General features: G+C 24.3%; 2 protein-coding genes across 3 annotated transcripts in view; one reads left to right on the forward strand and one right to left on the reverse strand.

Annotated features, from left to right (window-relative positions):
• The first annotated feature begins 1,931 nt into the window (after positions 1-1,931).
• Positions 1,932-10,335, forward strand: LOC122719903 (synaptic vesicle glycoprotein 2C-like). Of its 2 annotated transcripts, XR_006347691.1 has the most exons (11): positions 1,932-2,164; positions 6,351-6,407; positions 6,930-7,091; positions 7,693-7,855; positions 7,955-8,076; positions 8,323-8,561; positions 8,770-8,951; positions 9,168-9,448; positions 9,531-9,604; positions 9,690-9,818; positions 10,006-10,335. XR_006347691.1 is itself a non-coding variant. In XM_043946153.1 (10 exons), exons 1-10 carry the CDS (start codon positions 2,125-2,127, stop codon positions 10,047-10,049), a joined length of 1,578 nt encoding a protein of 525 aa, XP_043802088.1. In that variant the 5' UTR covers positions 1,934-2,124; the 3' UTR covers positions 10,050-10,335. The 2 variants fall into 2 exon arrangements, 1 of the variants encoding a protein (XP_043802088.1); XM_043946153.1 differs by having other exon boundaries at positions 1,934-2,164; positions 9,531-9,818.
• Positions 10,336-15,460: 5,125 nt separating this feature from the next.
• The window catches only part of LOC122719858 (mothers against decapentaplegic homolog 6), a 68,505-nt gene continuing 61,190 nt past the window's right edge, over positions 15,461-22,775 (reverse strand). The window contains exons 4-5 of the mRNA XM_043946075.1: positions 18,913-19,113; positions 15,461-18,759 (exon numbers count right to left, since the gene is read on the reverse strand). Coding sequence (XP_043802010.1) covers positions 18,410-18,759; positions 18,913-19,113 — 551 coding nt within the window. The 3' untranslated portion in view covers positions 15,461-18,409. The remainder of the gene's footprint in view (positions 18,760-18,912; positions 19,114-22,775) is intronic.

Here is a 22,775-nt window from a genome sequence, read left to right on the forward strand (position 1 = left end):
ATATATATATAAATATAACAAAATAATTTAGATAAAAAAAATATGTTTTTATCTGTTATTTCAATAGATTTTCTAATAATATTTCACAAGAAATTAAAACATTAGTAAGTAAATAAGAATATGTATATAAATATTTACTTATTTATTTATTATGAAAAAAATATTCTCAAATATATGTATAATACTTGTGATATAATATCAATTAATATTTTTTTTCATGATTTAGAAATATAACAAGATATAATATATAATTTTATTAAATATTTTTTTATTTTACTTTTCAATTCATTATTTTAATTTTGCAAATATTTATTCATTCTATATTACATTTAATATTTTGATAAAAGAATACATAATATCATATAATGTAATTTTAGAGATTATATTCACATATTTTTTTAAAAAAATAAAATCATCAAATTTTAAAAATAATTAATAATTAGGTTGAAATGATCATTAGCAAATATATAATATATAATATATAATATATATTATATTATATAATATATAATATATAAATATCTATATATGTAAATTATATAAAATTTCCAAGATTTTCTATTCTGAGTTATTCATCTTGGAAAAAAAACGCAAATAGATACTCTTATTTCTAATCCAAAAAAAAAAGGATAAGGATTTAAATGATAGATTAGCCTAATGTAATTAAAATATACAATGCCTATTATACAAATTATATTTTATAGTTATAAATTTGTATTTTATAGTTTTATAATATTTTATAGTTGGGATAAAACTTTTTAAAAATTAGATAATTCAATTTTCTATTTGTGTTCAATAGTCTAATTTTTTTGAATAATTTTAGAATAATTGAAGTATTAGTTATTTAGAGTATAATGAATATTTTTAATCTTCATTAAAAAAAACAAAGAAATAATAAATGAATATTATTTATGTGAAATATTTAAAATAACAATTATTTAAATGATATATCTTATTTGACTAAATATTATTTTAAAATATATATATACATATTTTAAAATAATTATACATTGGTTTATTTCAACAAATAAAATTATTTTTTTCAAATTACTACGTTAATTGATTATCAATTAAAATAATTTGTATTTGATTACATATTATTTGAAATAATAATTCATTAATTATTTTTTGAAATAATAATTTCTTAAATAATTTTCGATTCTATCAATTATCAACTACGTCAGAAATAAAAATTTTACTCATTGTTTCACGCACACAATTAAAAAAAGTTGTGAAATTGTTTTAATAAATGAAGTGAAATAAAAAATTATTTCGAAAAAGTTTTGATTTATTTGAAAAAAACAAAAATTACTTTTTATTTCTAAAGTAAAATTAGTAAAAAAATTAAAATTAAAATAATAATAACTGTTTTTTATTCTTATTTCAAATGAAATTTATTCAAGTTTAGAAAAAAATAATTAAATGTTAAATTCTATTATAAGAAAAAATATTGAACAAGCAAAATTAATTTCATTTGTTAACTTATTTATTTGAAGAAAATTTGAATTCGAAATTTATTCCAACAATATATTTTACATAATATATCAAATTCTTTATTATATTGTACAAGTTTTCCAGGAAAAATTTTCTTTAGTTTTTTTTTTCACTTTAAAAAGAAAAACTAACTAATAACCTCTACTTTTAATAATCGTTGAAAAAGAGAAAGGAAAAGAAAGAAACAAAATTTATATAACTTCCGTTTCGGAAAAGTAACTATATAATTTTTTACGTTTACGCATATCCTGAATCACATATTTGCGTATATAAATGAAGAATTTCAAAGTTGAAATCTCGAAAAGATGTGTGCGTCATTCGTGTTATGAACAACCAATACAAACAAATAGAAAATCATTTTCGCACGTGGGTATTCGTCGGCGGGAAAAGTAGGGAAGGCGATTTTCGATTCGACGAATCGGAACTGTCGTTCATTGGTGGCCGATCGTGCAAGCGCATGGCAATATTTAAAGCGACACGAACGTGGATCACGGGGACGTTTTCCATGAGCATTGACTGACAAACAGACAAGTTTCTGCCTGCTTTCCATCAACCAACAGTCTTTGCTCGGACATTTAACGGAAAGCAAGACGAGTGTTCCAGTCCATACTGTTGTGAAACGTGATCGCTATGGTTAACAGTATTAATTCTTTGTCGTTCTCTGGCATTGGTGAGTACAATGTTATATTACTTTTTATTATTTTATTTTTAATATTGCTAGATATTTTTTTCATTCATATATTTTTCTTCATAAGACATATGAAAGTAAAAATATGATATTAAAAAAAAATGTGAAATGTTCAATATTCAATATAATTCAATATAGTCTTTGAAGAAATTTTAATAATTTAAAAGTTGTAATTGTTAATTTCCATGTTTCCATTTTTTAATATTATAAAATGGATTTAGTTTTTCTTTTTCGAAATCTATATTAAGATGATTCTATGGTATTATCATAAATATTTAAAATGATGTTTCAATCAGAATTTAAAAGAATATAATTGAGATAATATTATTAATGTTGAATAAAAAATAATTTAAAATATATATGTATATATATATTTCGCGAAAGTAGTGGTTTCATTCATCAATTATATATTTCTTTTTTTCAACACATAACATTTGAAATGATATTTTTAGATTTAATTAGAACTTAGGAGTCATTTTCAATTCTAGTTTATATGTATTTTATTGGAGCTAAGCCAATATATTCGTAACGTATTGTAAGAAATATCAAAATCAAAACAAAAAATTATGTAGAAGTTGTTTTGAAGAATAACTTTTTGAAATATTTTTTTTTTTGTAAAAATTAATATGAAATTTACTTTATAAATAACAATTTTTCTTCATATATAAAAAGTATTTTTATTTATTTTTCGAATGAAAATAATCATATTAATAATATTGAGACCATTGATTGAAAAATTAATATTATTTGTAAGATGTTGAAAATCTAAACATTTATAGGATTTCACCATGTTTATTTACATTTAAAGTATCAATTAATTTGAATATGCCATATATTTGAAAATTTCAAATCATTATAGGGTAAATGTGATTATTTTTGTATTCAAAATTTGCAATATCATCAAATTTAATTATATAAATCGAATAGTTCGTTCAAAAAAATATTTATTATCTGTAACTCTTTCAAGTAACATGAAGGTATAAAGATATTAAAAATGGACCAAGTAATAATAATGTATATCCAATTGAAGAAAGAAAATTACTTAAAGCATGTAAAAACATTTACAATTAATTTTATCTTTTCATTTAATAAAAATAATATACTCATTAATAAATAATGAAATAAAGATCTTATCTAGAAATAACATAATGGTATATCAAAAAGTTTCATTAAACATATTGACGAGAAGTTCCCATTAAACATATATCGATATTAAAATTTTATTGTTCTTGTGATATGATTTATAAATTGCATAAGATTACTTACAAAATTGTTTCATCAAGAGGTCTGTAATTTTTTTTTTTTTTTTTTTTGATAAAGAATAAATTTTGATTGACCTAATTTTATTTAATTTTATTGATGCATTCGAAATTGCCAAACGTCTCTCGATCAAAAAGTTGTGTCTCAGCGAATTCACCCAATAATAACGAAAAATATGTGTGAACGTGCTTTTTAAAAATATAGTGTCCTTTTACGTCAATTTCTCTTCATGCATATTATTATTAAACAGTAGAATGATAATCGAATTAAAAAACAATCATATTAGATGTATTGTATCTTGTGATATACCTGGTTTTCTACGTCAATGATTCAATTGTCATTTTTCTACGTCAACGACATTTTCGTACGTGTTTCGTTGATGGAAATATTATCAGAATCGTGCAAGTTTATTGACTGTTACATTACATTAAATTATAATGGCAAAAATTATAATTATTTTAATAAATTTATATATATTTTTATAATTCACTTTTATCGTTCTGTAAAGAAACTGTGAAATAATTTATCATAAAATTGAATTTTTATTATCATTATATTATTTACTATTTATATATTTTTATTACTATTATTCAAATAGAAGTATGATATATGTTAAAAATTAACACAAACGCATATACATATGTTATCATTATATTTCATTTTCTTAAAAAATCAAATTGGTTTTTGTTCATGAATTTTTATGTTAGTATAGAAAAACAATTATATACGATTATATACCCGTATAGAAGAACGATCGAATAAAACATCATGAAAATAATTATTCTCTAGGTTACGATAATTACTTCCTTTCATCTTTGTTATCGCAATTTCGGTTCGAACATTGTTTGTTTAATAAATATGTAGAATGGATCTGCATAATTTATCTTCTACAATAGTTTTATAATGGACAAAATATTAATTATTTGTTTAATTACATTTTTACCTATTATTAATGTCAGTAATCAAACGATTAACATTATTTCGTTAATTCGATTTTAAACTATATAATTGATATTTGTTTAAAGAATACACGAATAAAGGAACACATTTTTCGAATGTTCTACTTAATATCAATTCTTCGAACTAAATTAATTTATAATTCTAAATATTTAAATATTTAATATTTAAATAATTCAAACTATAATAATAATAATATTCTTTAATGTTAATATTCTTAAAATTAAATATTCTTCTAATAATAGTAATATTCTTTTTTTTTTATTTTTAATTTTATTATATATTTTCAAGTTCTTTAATTCTTATTAATACAGAAAAAATATATTTCTATATTTAAAAATAAAGAAAATTTATAAATTAGAAAAAAATTAAATAATTCTAAAAATTCTAAAAATAATTATAAATTTCTCAAAATTTTTTTCTGTGTAAATACTACAAATTATAATAATCTATAATATAAAATAATATAATAATATTATCTTAATGAAAATGAAATCTTAATTGATCATTAATGTAAATTTACGATAAACGAATGCTTATATTCATTTTCGTAACAGAGATTGAAATCATTGTTTTTACATGATTTGCAACGTGATTTATTATTACGTGATTTATTATTATTATCACAATAGAACAATTAAAGAATCTTTTAATATGGAAATCCTAATGCAATCATGTCATCCATTTTTCATTTGAAATTAAATGTTTGCGAAATAAAATTTTATATTATATTTAGACACAAGTTATAATGCAAATGATTTGTCTCGTATAGAAAAGCACGAGTAAATAGAAACTTATATGAATGGAAAAGCACGCGTGATTATGCCAACGCCCTGAGCTGATAATCTGTTCGTAATATTCTTTCGTAATAAATTCAATAATATATTTTTCCTTCATCAACCGAAATGTCAAATTTCAAGTAAAATAAAAATAATTTACAAAAAATTATTTATATACACAGAATAAACTTATAATTATTTAATATTACTTACTAATTATTTATAAAGATTGTGATTTATTAAATATATATATATATATATGTTTTCATTTCTGATATTTGGCTCGATTTCTAAGCAAAGAATCATATTATTATTTTCAATCTCTTTATGATTATTTTTATAATTTATTGTATATTAAATATAACATAATCTCATTGATTCATATATTTATCTTGATGAATTTACATAAAATGTAAATTTTATATTATTATGTTGATAAAATTATTTTGATCTATTTTAGATTATTTTTTTAATTTTTTAAAATTATAATAATATTTTTTAAATATGTAATAAATTATATATTATTCTTGCTTCTTACGGATATTTTTATAATTAAAGTTATGCCGATCTTTTGTAAAGACAAATTCAATAAACTTCACTTATCGCATTTATCATTAATTGCTGGTGTCACTATCTTGATTGTGCTAATAATAATTAAAAACGACCCTATAGAATGTCGAGAATTCTACTATAATATTTTAACTTATACAATTAACAATATAATAATGAATTACATAAATCATGTTATCATGATTCGTAAGAAAAATCAATTATTACATAATTATTATATATAATGAATAATTAATATAAATAATCAAGTAATGAAATACAATAGTACGTATATGTAATTATTAAATAAGTTTTGTGAATTTAAAAAACCAGTTAAGTTAAAAAAATTTTCAAGATCATAAAATTTTCATATAATAATAAATTGTAAGTTTATGTAATGTTATTATGAAAATGATTACTATAACAATGACATGATACATATGTACTCGATATTTTCAAGGAATATATTTATTAATCAAAAAAAAAAATAATTGTATTATTTTTAATTTCAAAACTTTGTGCATTTAATTAATTTATATCGAAAAAATAAAAAAAGTAACAAAAATTAAATTTATTATATATAAATATAAATACTTAAGTAACACCTGGTTATTCTTTTTCAGAGAATAATGGAGGCAAAGAAGGAGCTGCAGATTTCGAAAAAGCAATCAAAATGTGTGGTAAGAATTAATGTTGTATCATCTCTCATATAATGAGAATTATTTATTTTTATGAATAATTTTTTATTCTATCAACTTTTATCTTTGACTCGTTATGAATTATCAATTTCTCAAACTCAAAATTTATGAGAGAAAGTAAAATTATAAAATTAAAAGTCGATATTTTATTGGATATCGAACTATTCTTTTTGAAGATTATTATCTGCGATTACTATTTAGGATCCAAGAAGAAGACAAAATTTGTCCCATTATTTTCGCTACTTAAGAAATCTTCCAGAACCTCATAAAAGTTTAAGTATACGACTATGATCCATTGTTATATCTTGGATCCTTAAATTTGATTGTAATAGTACTTGAAATAATTTATGCAAAAATTATCGTCTGAAAACAAAATTTATATTATCTTTGTCGTTATTTCTTAAGCACTTAAGCAATAAATTAACTGTACAATGTAAATAATGGAATAATAAAATTTTTACATGCTATTGTATCTCTTTATAATATTTTTATATATAATTTTAGGGTACGGAAGATTTCACTATGGCTTTCTACTTCTCTGCGGAGCAATGTTCCTCTGTGTTGGTTGCCAAAACGGTATAAACGCATATATCTTACCATCCGCAGAATGTGATCTTAATTTGACTTCTGAACAAAAAGGTCTTCTGAACGTCTCCTTTCTCTTAGGTAAAGTATATCTATCTATTTAAGAATTTATAGAGATTTAATATAAAATTATATTATCTAAAGTAATATAAAATACAAATATTAAATACAAGCGAAGAAAAAAATGAAAAAAAAAAAATAAATTATATCTTGGAAATACAAAAACACTACTATAAGCAATTGTCTGTGCACATTTATTGCAATATGTTAGACACGTTTGATAGCACTTATTTCATTAAGAAAGTTGAGGAGCACTTTTTATATAACATCCCACTCGTAACTTGTGCGATTAAAGTTGATTAATTTTTCCCTTAGGTACAGTATCTATAAAAGATAAATTTTGTTATTGTTTAAAATATTAATAAAAAATATTATTAAAAATAAAAAAAACAATAGAAAGAAATAAGTTAAGTTAGTTATATCTTTTTAAATAATATATACAAAATTAGAAAAAATTAAGAAATAATGTAAATTAAACAAAAAAACATAAATTAAATAATAAATTATTGAAATACTTAATATTTATTCAATATTTAATATTTAAATATATTGTAATACGTATTTTTAACATATATATTATAACATATTATAACATGTATATTATAACATTTTCTTTTATTAGGAGGAGTTATAAGTTCCCTTTTCTGGGGAATATTCGCAGATGCCTACGGAAGGAGATATATTCTTCTCCTTACTTTATTAAGCGACAGTATTTTATCAATTGGAGGAAGTTTCTCTCAAAGTTTTAAAGTGCTGTTAATTTTTAGAGGTCTCAATGGATTTTTGTAAGTTATTATGCTTCGTTGCAGTCATTTTTTTATTCATGATATTATACATAATACATGAATTATTCATTTTTTTAACAATTATTTTTTTCATCTCAGTATCGGTGCTCCTGGATCTCTAGTCTATACGTATCTTGGCGAATTTCATGCACAGAAACAAAGAGCAAAAGCAATTTGTTACGTTGGATTCTTTTGGACTTTATCATGGTTAATATTACCCGGTAAACTTTTTTTTATTTTTTTATTAAAATTATCATTTTTATTTATTAAAAATTATATCAATTACATTTTATATCTTGTTTTAAAAGTTTAACGTCAAATTTATTTATCAATAACTTTCTAAATATAATTGAAAGATACATTGATAAATTTTTTATTATGATTTCACAATAATATTTAATTAAAATAAAATAATAAGCATAAAAATTACTAAAATAGTAAAGGCATTTTCAATTTCGATTTATTAGGTTTGGCTTGGATCATTATACCGCTGCCAATGTCCTTTCAATTCAACGGAATATTATATAATTCTTGGCGACTTTTCTTGGCCGTTATTGGAATACCAACGCTAATGGTAGCTTTTGTTGCAAGCAGATATCCTGAGAGCCCAAAATTTTTGGTCTCTCAAGGAAAAACGGAGGAAGCACTGACGATTTTACGAAAAATCTACGCGATAAACAGTAATTGTGACGAGGATGAATATCCAGTAAGCATATAACATATAGTAAATATTAATGATAAAAAAAAAAAAAAAAAAGAAAATGTCATCGATAAAATTTAAAAGTTATAAAATATATTAATTCATATATTTTCGATCTTGGTTAAGATTGGCTTGATACTATAAAGTATCAAACTATGAAAATAAATTTTAAATATTATTATTAATGATGTATATTTGTTCGTGCACATTACAGATAAAAATTTTATTATCTGACGATATGTTGAATATTAATAATCGTAAAACATCATTCTCCGCGTCTAGAATATTAATGGAATTATTGAAAAATATTTGGCAACAAGCACGTTCGCTTGCATCACCACCACTTTTGAAATATGCACTTCTCTGTTGGACCATTTACTTCGCAAATATGTTCGGGTAAGTTATTCATAAATCATATTTAATTCTTCTTGCAGATACAATCTTGTCATATCTTAATTAAATTCTAGTTTACTAACAACTATAACATATGTATATGAATAAAATACTTTTAATATTTTATATATAATTTTAATAATGGAAATGTGTTATATACTTTTTTTCTTTGATCAATTTATTTTATTCTATTAATATAATGTTAATTATTCTTTACAGTTATTATGGATTCGGTTTATGGTTGCCAGAATTGTTTAATCGTTTCGAAAATTATCATAAATTATTTCCGGAACAAAGTGTAAGCGTTTGTAAATTGATCCACGAGACTGATCTACAAACTATGAAAAATGTTTTAATTAATTCAACCGACGTGGATAATTGTTCTCCTAACATGGACCAAATGGTTTTTATCAATTCATTGACGATTAATGCATTTTGCTTATTGGGCAACATCATGTCCGGTTTTTTGGCAAACCGTGTTGGTCGACGAACGATTCCAGGTAACTTTAAATTGATTTAATGAAAATAAAATAATTTTTAATATTTCTATATATTAATATATTTCAATATTTCTTTTTGTAGTAACAACCATGTTGTTAGCTGGTATTTTCGGTTTTGCGATATATTTTGTCCAATCTTCCCTGCAAATTCTCATGGTGAGCTGCATGTTCTCATTGATGATAGGCACAGCGAATTTCGTCATTAGCAGTATAGTAGTTGACATATTTCCAACGCATGTAGGCGCTGTTGCGATTTGTATGATGACCTGTTTCGGAAGAATCGGCGCCATAGCTAGTAATTTAACTTTTGGAATGTTGCTCGACATCAGTTGCGAGGTGCCAATATTTTTAGTTGGTAGCATAGTGATCCGTAAGTTTTTTTTTAATTATTTTATTATTTTATTCGTTAATGTTGATAATAAATAGTGGAAAATAAAATTTTTTTGTTGCATTCGATGTATAATCTTTTAAGTTTTTAAAACTTTAATGCACTTATTTTATATTCATGAAAAATGGTAATTCAACAAAATTAATTATTTAATTCGATTAATTTTCAGTTGGAGGATTATTAGGACTGCTTCTCTCAAAGAAAAGAAGTTGAATATTTTCTGGTAGGAGAACGGAAGAAACAAGAATAGAGATTACGCTTATTACAACGTATGACATTTAATCATTCCATATTTTATTATTATTAATAAATTATATCATTCAAAAAGTCAGTATTTTTATAAACATCAATGAAAGACAGTTTATATAAAAAAATAAATAATGGTTATTTTATGGAAGGTAACATTGAATTGTCTTTCCTTGAATTCATATAGAATTTCACAATTTATGTACATGAACATTATTTACATATATATTTAAATAACTATGTGAATTAGATCATATGAATAGTATTTTAATTCAATTCATTATTAAGTATTAGATAATGCATAAATATATTTATGATTATATTATCGAATATATTACGATTATATTATTTGTTAGTATTATATTATATTATATATGTGTTATTAATCATTTATCATGATCATTTCTTTATAAGAAATATAAAAATTATTTTATTAAAAATTTTAAATTTATAAATGTTTTAAAAGTTTACAATTGTTCGAATTGAAAAAAATGAAAATTATTTATTTAAAAAATTAGATATTAATTTATAAATTTTAATTAAATGTCAGTTTTATAATTTAACAAATTTTATTTTTATAAATTTATAATAAAATTTTTTTAGTATATCTAATAGGAATTTAAAATTCTTGTTTAAATCTAAATTTTTAAATTCAAAATTTTCGTTATAAGAAATTTATAATTATTTTCTAAAACCTATTTGTTTTATAAATGAAACATTATTGTACGTATGCGTGATATGGATGCATAAATCAGATATGTAAAATATTTTTTGATCGTGTAAATATGAATGTATTGTATGAATAAATGAAAAATTCAAATTATACATACAAAAGAATAAAAAATTTTTTAAAAAAATTATTTTTTGTTGTCTTTATATTATTCTTCCAATTTTCCTATATACTTATGATATATTTATATATTCACAAAATAAAAAAAATAATGTTTTATTCCTAAGAAAAAATTTTAATATATATTATTGTTATTATATTGTTTTCAATCGTTGAAAGGTAAAGTAAGTAACGAAGTCACGTAAAAATTTGCAGCTTCATATATTTCTTTCTTTTGTAAAAATGAAAGGCGAGAACTTTGTAGCATTTCGGTATACATAATCGTCGCCATAAGTATGATTATTCTGCCCAGTACTAAATACAATTATATATTGAAAATAGCATTAATACGAGTTCTCAGAAGAGGTGACTATAATATCATTGTTTATATTTTTTACATTGTCGCTCTTAATCAATATTTTTATTACTCTTTATTACATATCTACTAATTATAGTTCTTGTTACTATCTCTTTTATTTGTAAGTAATAATAATAACATTGCTGGTCATCGGCGCAATCGTATATCTATACAGAATGTTCTAAAATAAGTAGTTTGCATTAAACTGAAATGATTTCTTCTAGAAAAAAATAATATGTAGTGAAATTTTTCACATAGTGAAACAATTTTTATTACCTCTTATAAAATTTTGAGATAATTTGTGAAGAAATCATTTTTTTTATATGCAATACTGCATATTTTAGAACACTTTTTATTACTTTTTTACATTTACATTTAAACGCTTCATAAATGTTCAAGACGCATTTGTCGTATCTATATACAATATTTATATCACTTGATCGATCTTTCCATTGATTAAAGGAAAATTGTAAAATGTTCATAATTTCGTGATTTTTAAAAATTTTATATATATATTAAAGACACTTTATTCTATTATGATTTTTTCGGATTTTCAATTCCGTTAAAATGTTTCAAAAACATTAAATTGCCATTAAAAATGTAATGCGTCGTAATCTATGTCATTTGCCTCAATATCAATAAGTTTGCGATGTATCATTTTAAATAATACTTTATGTTCTTTTTAACAATCTGTTAAATATTTCTTTTACACAGACAACAAATATATGGAAATATATGTACATTATGCTTTTTACATCGTAGCATTAAGTAAGACACATTGAAATTATTTAGTAAAAACCTTGAAATTTCATTCCATAAAAGTTGCAAAATTCTATATTTTTATCGATAATAATATTTTCAATAATCTTGGTTCAATTCATCAATTAAAATCTTCATCATTCAAGGTTTTTTAATTAAATGTTAGTTAATTATTTGGACCTACTGTTATTTCTTATTTACATTATGTATTATACATCTTATCTTAATTATAATAGAATTATCGCAATGAGATTCGTGAAGCAAAAAATTATTGATAAAGCAAAGCAAAATTATTTACAAAATCTTTTTTCTCCTTATCAAATGCATGTTTTTATTCGAAAAATCACTCAAGAATTATCTTTCAATTGTTAATTTTTTTACGTAATTAATTTTTAATCTAAATTAAATTTGAAGAGTCTTTTTAAAAATAGAAATTTTTTAAAATATTAGATTTCTTGCAGATTTGCAAATTTTTCATATAATATAATAAAATAAAAATATAATACATAATTATTAATTTAAATAATTTCTATAAATTATTACTGTATTGCTTTGAATAATTATTTTGATTAAATATATATAAAATTTTAATTGTGAAATTTAACATTAATTATTCATTATTTTCCAGAGATTCTTCCAAATAATTTATTTTTTTAATTAAAATCAGTGATCACATTTATATATGAGCAGATATCCTAATATTTAAATAGGGATATCTGTTTCCGAAATTATTATATATTGACTAGAAAGACGCTATTGTATTGCTAATTTTAAGAAAATTTTTTAAGTTCTGAAAATTTATTAAAAAAAAATTTTGCATTATTATTGTGATAGTGACTTTAATTATGAAAAAGACTTTATTCGTTGTAGCTATTTCTTTCGAAATAAAAGACTTCTCGTGTAAGGCACTAGAATTATTGTATGACCGACTTTATTAAGAAAAGAAAAGAGCATAAAGCTCATTTAAATTTGTATTGTTAATGTGTATTGTTAATATGTATTAGTTGCAGTATTAATTGCTGTAATATTTACTGCTCGAAACGATCAAAAAATTACATTATATCAAAAAATGTATTCTATTCAAGTAATATAAATACTATTCATTTTTTAGTTATTAAAAATGTAAAAAAGAATTATTTATATAATTTTAATTTATTAAAAATTATTAATCATTAATTTCTTAATCATTTCGAACAGTGAAATGTAAAATTTGTATTTTCTAAATATGTTATCAAAGATTTTTAAATTTTGACAGAACTTCTATCAGATGGTTGCATAAAATCTAATATGATTCATTTTTCGAACACTTTGCTTAATTTTCAGCGCTATTTTGTAATTTTTAATTATTATTAAGCAGGAAGACAAAGAATAGTACTTTGCCTTGCATGAAAATTATTCGCTAAAGCAAAGAGTAAACAGCAATATTCAATATTTATTTTTAGATTTTGCAATATCATCGAAAAGACGCAAAGTGCTTTTAATAATTATTAATCGTTGCACTATGCGTATTACATTATTAATAATTTCTTGCTCTAACTGTAAGTGGCTAGAAAGGCACTATATTTCACAGATAATTCCTGCGGATAAATGAAGAACTTCCATCTTTTGAATACAGAGAATATTTATTTTGAAATCTTGGTACAATGAAAAACAGGATAATTTTCTTATTTTTTATTATTAATCAAATGGATTATTAAATAATGTATAATGTATCTCTAAAATTCAATTTTTTAATTATATTTTTTCTTTTTTTACCTTTTTCTTTCTTTGAATTTATCCCATTTGTTCACTGCATCATTTTTGGCCCACTATGCATGTCTGCCTTTGAGAAAAATTACATACTATTTACATATTTGTATAATTGTACAACTGCAACTACTTATAAAATATTCCTTTATTTTTATTTTGAATCATTATATAGTATTATACAAATCAATTTATTAATATTTTAATAGTTATTATTTAATTGAAATATTAAAATTTCTTTCTAATATTTCGATTTTCTTCAAACATGAAATAAATTGATCAAATATGAATAGCATGGCAGTTAATTTTAAAATTTTATAGTTCACATCAAAATACACTATCTTACTTGTTAATTAAATATTTATTAATGTTTTATTAAATTCATGTATTGCTTTATGTAGATTACAAAGCTACGAGGAACTTCATAAGTACATTTTATGTAAAACTTGAATTTAATAAATTAAAATTGTTAAACAATAAAAAATCTCATTATTTAAAAAATTTTTAAAACTTTATAATACAAAAAATTTTTAAAGGACACAAAATATATGATTTGTAAAAGAAATTTAACTAAAAGAAAAATTTTAATAAAAATAAAAATCAAAAATATCAAGTTTAAAAATTTGAAATTTGAATTCCAATTGATGTATATGAATTTTTAATATAATATATATGAGTCACGTTTCAATATTCATGAAAATATATAAACCACAATATGCAATGGCTGCTAGAAGTTTCCAATTACAGTATAATATTATTACATTATTGAAATAATTAATTTTTAAAAAATAAAATAATAAACATAATAGTATAACTTATAAAATAACTTATAAAACTCGTATTATCAAATTTTTCATGAAAGGAATTTTATTATTAATAATAAAAATTTTATTATTACTTTTTTTAAAATAGATTTATAGTTTGGCTGGAAACTTTTGGCACCAATTTGAATTCATGATATAACTCAATAATTGATTTGGTAAAATAAAATTTTAACATTAATATGATACATAATTGATATAAAAATTAATTCCGAAAAAATAATAAAATTTATATATTAAACAAAAAAAAAAAAATAATATGATGTATGTATATGTCCTCAAAATTTCAATACTTACGAAATTAGTTGAATGCCACTCGTTGAATCTACCGATGATAGATAACCAAACATAATTTTCATAACACTAACACTAACCTCATTATATTTTGTTATGTAAATATATGATCAGCTGATTCCGCGAAAAGGAATACGAAAGAGATGTTAAATATAAAACAAAACAGAACAGAACAGAATGAAGATAATATAATAAAAACGAAGATATAATAAAAGAAAAATTTCTTGTAAAGTCATTTTGAAACTATCTTATCATTGTAATGCATCACTGTAACTATATAAAATATTTCAAATTTTATTTGTTTTAAAGAAGTATAATTTTTAAATATGCTCAGTATATTTAAAAATACTTAACATCGTTCATGCAGCTAAATTAATTTATCCAAAAAAATACGTTTAAACGATTGTCTTATTCAAGATGTTATTTTATATAATATATAATAAACAATTTTTATACAAAATATTTATTAGCAACAAGTGAAAAATGAATGATGTGAAATGAGATTATTTTTGAAGAACAATCGATTTTTCATTAAATCGAGATATAGGTATCAAAGGATTCTACTTTTTTCTTTTTTTATATATAAACTAATCATTTTATTTGTTCTGAGAAGAGTACGAATAAATATTTCGTCCGTCGAAATGTTTTTTCTTTTTAACAATTGTCAATTAATTTTAACAAGACTATGATTAAGACCGGGTCTAGCAAAGTTTAAATTTGCATACGTTTAATTACAAAATATCGTTAAGTACACCGTTAGCTATACATCCTTTCTGGTATGTTTATGGAAACTGTGTCTCGGTAATAATTATGAACAGACATAACCAAATTTTTTGTCTTCGCCTGTCATAACAAAAAAAAATTTCACGAATTATACGTAGAATGTCTGTTTTCTGATTTGCAAAAATGAAGATTATATAATTCAAAAATAAGTAAACTTATTTTTAATCAAATTTTTACGAAAGGAAATAAAATATTTATACAAATTATATGGATCGTCGTGTTGCGCTCCGCGTTTACGAAGATCATTTCGAAAAATCGTTTTCAGACTGACCACACGCGTTTGGTTCAATTCCAGCGATGAGCCAACCTCGACTATAACAGCAAGTTAGAAAAAAAAATTATAAAAAGCAACGTAGCTGTCCGAAATAGACGACTTTTCGACAAAAAATTTTTTTTGTCGTTATTTTCATCAGCGATTCTTAGACCAATATATGTTACGATTATATATAAAGCGTTCCAAGAATACATTTCCATAATTACAATCGTTTCAAAAGTATTTTCGAGGTTAACATTGTTTATTTAAACGATACTTTGTAAAACGATGTTATAGATATCATGTAATTCTAAGAGTGCCAACTTTCTAACCTCATATATAGATCTAAGAATCACTACTCACCATTGCAATAGATATAACTAGCTACCTATAAACATTTTTGTATACATATGTATACACATTAATATATAACATTTAAGCGACAATATACGCATCACAATATATCGTTCGGCGTGTCACATGAATCGTATCGCAATAGATTACAATCCATGTTTCTGCTTTTATATCGATAAAAGCGGTTATACAAAAAAAAAAAAAAAAAAAAAAAAAAAAAAAAAAAAAAAAAAAAAAAAAAAAAAAAATAACTAATAGCTCGAAAAAAACTATTCGATCAGTCAATTGTGTTTTATAGATGCTTGTATTGCGTATGCGTATGGATGAATACGTATGACTGGTGGTACATGTTACATCGTATGCACGTATAACATCATCGTTCCGAACTGTACATGCATTTTTTTCTCTCATAATAGTCACATTTTTTACTTTTGCGCAAACCGCTAACTTGCATAATGTGTTCCTTTCTTTCACGTTAATACATGTATTTGGATTTGGAGGCAGATCTTAATGAAGACTTTCGCGATAAAATTTGTAAAATTCCACTCACTTATATTAATTTCGTCATATCTTTCAAAACTGTACAAAATTAACCGAGAAAACAGTACTTGTATATAAATTCAACATTTCTTCTAGATTCAAGTCTATGGACTATTGTTTATTAAGCATGTGTTTGTTTCTTTGCATACATTATACACATTTTTAACAAATTGATTGCTTTTCTTTTATCGTCGGTGCTTCATAAACGCGTTCGAAAAAAAGGAAGGAAAAAGAGACCTGGTTCGAACTTTTATCACAGTATCGTATTACTGTAGTACGAAGCTCTCGGGCATTTTGGTGCGAAACATAGCTGGCACGCGGAAATTCTCTCATTTTCTCTCACTTTTCTTAGATACACGCACACATGCATTCGTTCTATCACTCGTGCATTGCACCACAAAGGAAGCTGGGAAGGCACAGTGTATGTACATATACTTATGTACAGCACCGAACGGCGATCGGAGACAACTATAGTAAATGTGGTACACGACATTTGAATGTTCATGAAAAATCATTATAAGATTATTATAATTCAATGTTGAAATACCGACTTACAGCATACAAAATTAAAGAATTTGAGAAAAGTTTTGTAAGTTTCTCATAATTGCAACATCGAATAGTAAAAATCTTCGACAGAATTTAATTAGATAGATAATAAACTGACGAATATCTAAATCGAGCAAATTTTTTTATATCTTTCAACTAACAAATCTTTCCTCGTATTTGATTAAATTCAATGTAAAAGCAGGAAATTTATATTACAAATATTATTATTTTAATCATTAAAGTAAAAGTCTTTTTAAAGATAACATAAAAACACTAAGTACTTCCTTTGATTCTGTTGGCAGTGTTCTCGTTTCTTGATAATTTAAATGGATTTTTAATCCATGTAACCAACGAGTTTTTCATATTCTCAAACACCATTGACTAGACCTTACCGGAAGCCCAAGTTTCTGCTTCCTTGCAGTACAATGATTAATCATAAACGAGGACATGGCCAGACAGTACAGACATTAAACTTATGATCAATACCATAAAAAAAGAGCGACATTGATCAATTTTACTCTCGCACTTTCCATGATTTCAGTTAATATTGTTTATATTATAATATTCTTAATGCAAGACACATTAACATCAAGCTTAAAAACATTAAATATCACTGACTAGACCTAGCGGAAATTACCGCTTCACTTTTTATGAAATCTCATTTAACATTATCAAGAAAGTACAACAATATTATTGACCAATCAAAAAGAATATGCAATATAATCAAGTTTTAGGATAAATGAAAATCGAGTACCACGTATACTATGTGTCTTCCGTTCATAGGCACAAGAATATAAAACGCTTTTGTCAAATGATTCTCGTTTTTCTGTTAATAAAACGACGCTGTTCCTGGATGTATGGTGGCGTACTTTGGTAAGACTGCTGGCGGCGATCCACGTCGTATGAGTATCCGTTGGCAGCCTTTAGGACGGAGCTTCGTCGCTGCTGCGTCAGTTTCACAGATCGGTCCTCTTGGAGGACGACGAGGAGGAAGAAGAGGCGCAAACGGACGAGACTGTGTACCTTCATAATGAGTTGTAGGGATCACCTGCATGGTGCTAGGAGTACTTCGAGCCAACATGGACAAGAGGTGACTTCCTGTCTTGAGTACTTGGGTCCCCAGCCTTTGGCGAAGCTGATACGGACGGAGTTGATATCAACAGGACCAGAGGCAAAGCCTGAAGCCTGATTGCTTGTTCTTGTGGTACCATTACCATATGGAAGCTGTAGAATTTTGGTACGATCAAAGATATTCAGACAAAAGCCTGGAGGCACACGATAGACAAGTAGTGTTCTAGACTCTGGATCATCCAGAGTAGGTGAATTCACAAAGATTGGGCTCTCAGATCTGTTATATGCCCACACACCATCTGCTTCTTGACTAAGCATTAAACCTACAAATAAGTAATTGATATTTTTTATCTTCAATAATATTTTTTCTTTGATAATTTTATGTTCATTAATTTTATTGATAATGTAAATAAATCTCATTAAATTATTTCATATTTTTACTAGAATATATTTCTACTATATGAAAAAAATCTTACCAAGACCAATTTTGCTTCTTGTTCTTTGGACTGCAGGTGGTGCAACATGATTTTTAGCCAATGTTGCTAAGCAAAGGCCATCACCATCATGGAGGGAATCAAAAACATTTACTGTTGAAGGTTCTACAGGATACAGACGACCTACTCTACCACCCAATTCCCAATATGCTAATGTACACCATTCTTTTTGTCCTGTTTCACCTGCAATATATAAATATTATTTTAAATTACAATTATTATCATTATCATAATTCTTAATAAATATTATATGAAATACAAGTAACAAAACTTGAAATACACCATCTTCTTAATTTTATCTTTTTTAGAATTTATTAAGAATAAAATGTTACAAATTGTATGATTGTAAACTTCTTTTATGATATGGCAAATCAAGTGCATTTGCATAATATAGTATATATATGGCATAAAGATATAATTTTAATAATAACGATTATTTTTTTTTTAATTCCTTTTTATAGAAAGAAAGAACTTAAATTCAACGACTATAAGCTTGTTAATTGAAAGTTCTCGATAGCGTGGGCATCAAAGAATTTAATCTGCCGTTTTTATGAAGAACTTCCATGAAACGCGATACAGACATGTCTCGAAACAAGATGAGATCTGTCATTAACGAGAAGTCTTTCTTTCTCAGTAAAAGTGTTCACTCGGTGAGAGGCTGCGGGCGTACAAGCGGTATCATAAAGGACTTGTCGCCGGAAAGTCCCACGCGTCTCGCCAACCGTGGGGAAGACGACGGCGCCAGATTCGAGAGTAGACAAGAGAGTAGACGGAGAAAGGAAAAAGAATCTGCTACGACGCAGAAAATGAAAAGTTACATATATTTAGGATATAATGAAAGATAATATTTTCAATTTGTCAAAATGATAAAATTTTCTAACAAAGTAATAAACAATACTATAATTTTAAAAAAAATACAAAAATAAGATTTTTTCAGATAAAAAGTATCTTTTGATAAAAATATCTTTTTGATTTTCAGATACTATAATAGAAACAAAGTATAAGAAAAAAAAATTAATTAATTCGTTGCAATAATGAAAAATATTTTCATGATATCTTCCTTAATAAAAATACTAATTTATTTTTTATATATACAAGAAATAAAAATTATTGCAAAGAATATATCGAGTGCTAATATTCGATTTACCTAATATAAAAATTTAGTAAATCATAAATTATTCAACTAGTATCTTTTCTTCGTTTTAACCGATGATTAATAACACCGGTCAACATTCATGTGATATAGAGTATTCTGGAGCAGATAAAACGTATTACAGGTGGACTTGATTGGCGCCGTTTTATCAGACAGTCTTAAAAAGGAACATCGAAAACGCTTTTAAATATGCAAAACACAGACGGAGGATAAACGACTTGACCAATAAATCGATCGTAACTTTTTGCTATAATTAACGTGTCGCCACGACATTGGCGTCCGAACCTACCCTAACCTGTTCCCGATCAAAACGTGTTTACGCCATCTTTTAACAGATTCGTGAACTTCAACTTATTGCTAACTTCTCAGCAGTAGGTAATATTTCGCATAATTGTTACTGCAAAATTTCAATTGAATTTAGCAATTTTCCGTCATTTCGGAATAAATTTGAATCAATGTTTAATGAAATAAGAATTTATACAAGACGATGAAAAGCAAATGAAATTTTAAAAATGAAGATAACGATAGATGGTAGGCCATATAGAGTTCGAGAAACTGATCATTTCAGCAGAGGCTGAATTTAGAGGTTAAGAGTCAGGAAGAAGAGATGTGAAATACGGGTGTGTCGAAGAGTACGTTCTAGCGTGTGCGCAAGGGGAAAGAGACAGAGCGGGGCTCCTGCTTCTACCAGATAAAAATAGATATTACGAGTTTACCGCGGCGCCAAGATTGCGGGGTATCGCGACGATTACGTCATCGGTAGTAGCGCGAGTGGTTGGAGCAAGGACGCTTGTCGCGTCGGTCGCCGCCGCCGTCGCCGTCGTCGTCGTGGTCGTCGTCGTTGTCGTGACGAACCACGAATTTTCGTGTCTATCTATGATCATCTATAACCAGCCGTTTTCGATAAACTCGTGGCTCGCCCCATTCAATCATGGCGTTTCGATTGCAAATGGACGCATGTGCCGCCAAATATACACGGTCATTTTCATCAAATATTATTCAAGTTTGAGAGATTTGATTTCTTTCTTCTTCTTTTTTTGAATATAGCTCGATATCAGATGAAATTTTTTATTCTCTTAAAATAAATGTTCGATCAAAATTTGTAGGTTAAATGCTTTTAAATAAAAGTAAAGTAACGAATAAAGATGGAAAAAACTCTATTTAATTAAATAGATGAATTATTACTTAGTAAATTTTATTATTCATAAAATTTTAATATAACATCCTATTTTAAAATTGTATGCTAACATAGATGATATGGAAATTATACAAATTTATTCGCAGAGGCCAAAGACTCTGATGTCTGAATAGATCAATTGTACTTGTTATGTTAATTACAAATTATAAAATTGTTTTATAATATATGGTAAGATATATTAAATAAGTATATTATGATAAATAATAATAATATAATATCCTATTACATTCTTCAATATCAAGTTGTTATCAAATTGTTTTTTTAATATTTTTTTCTTCTATGTACAATACGATTAGATTTATCAATTATTGACAATTATAGATTTTCACGAATAAGATATTCGATATTAATCAATTTTAAATGTATAAAATCTTTCAATCATCTACTAACTAAATGCTATATTGTCAAATAGCAATCTACATCAATTTATAGGTTAAAACTAACCAAATATAACATGATTGGCGTTTTGTCGATTGTTTTACTATAAAATGGCAGATTGTTTATCAAAGCGTATAATAGATCAAAATAGAATTCGTGCTTTTCTTAAACGTGTTTAAATTTGATGAAATTGCGATAAAAATTGTTTATGATTAAATTGTTTATGCAAATTCGTATTCTTATAAATGTAATTAAAAAAAATTAAAATAAAAATTTAGTCACTTTGCAAATATTACATTTTTTTTTAATAAAATTTTTCAAAAAATAAAAATTTCTAATTAAGAAATAAATTGTACTTTAATTATGAAAATTAAATGTTTTATTAAAGATTCAATTATTTCGTTTATAATTTAATGAATACCGTTATATCACAATATTAATAAATGCTGTTCGCTCATTTTATATTTATATATAAATAATTCAACAACCATTCAACATTGCTTACCATTATTAAGCTTCGCATGTTCAGACTAGCTTTATCGATCACCAACGATACTATGAACTTCAGTAGAAATAAAAGACGAGTAAAAAAGTATTCTTATTATGTAGTAGATTTAATCGATATTTTCAGATTTTCAGCAAATATTAATCATAAACAATCGTTTATGACTTTTAAAAAAAAAATCATAAGATAGTTTATGTTACGTGTTGATCTGATACATGGTAATTGAAGTAAACTACCATAACCTCTTCAAATTCTTTCATCGTGTTTGCAATAAAGTTATATCCTTCTAGTGTGATGTATGATGAATGGACACTTAATCACACTGACATCTTGGAAAGAACAGCATACTGACATTGCAACTTTCTCACGTAGCTAAATATTTTTGTGTTTTATGTGTGCTTTAACTCTTTTAAAACGAATTTTTTCAAACTTTGGTACTTGTATGTTAAGTTGTACTTGATATTCAATGCAAATAAAGTGAAACATATAAATTTTGATGAAATTAATTTAACTTGCATTATATAATGAAACATATACTTCTATATTTTTCAATGTTAATTAAATACTTTTTATAATAAATTTAATACTTTTTATAATAATTCAATAAAAAG

Source organism: Apis laboriosa, unplaced genomic scaffold (assembly GCF_014066325.1).
Source record: "Apis laboriosa isolate Shangri-la unplaced genomic scaffold, ASM1406632v1 scaffold9_cov152, whole genome shotgun sequence".
In the NCBI taxonomy this organism is placed as follows: Eukaryota; Metazoa; Arthropoda; class Insecta; order Hymenoptera; family Apidae; genus Apis; species Apis laboriosa.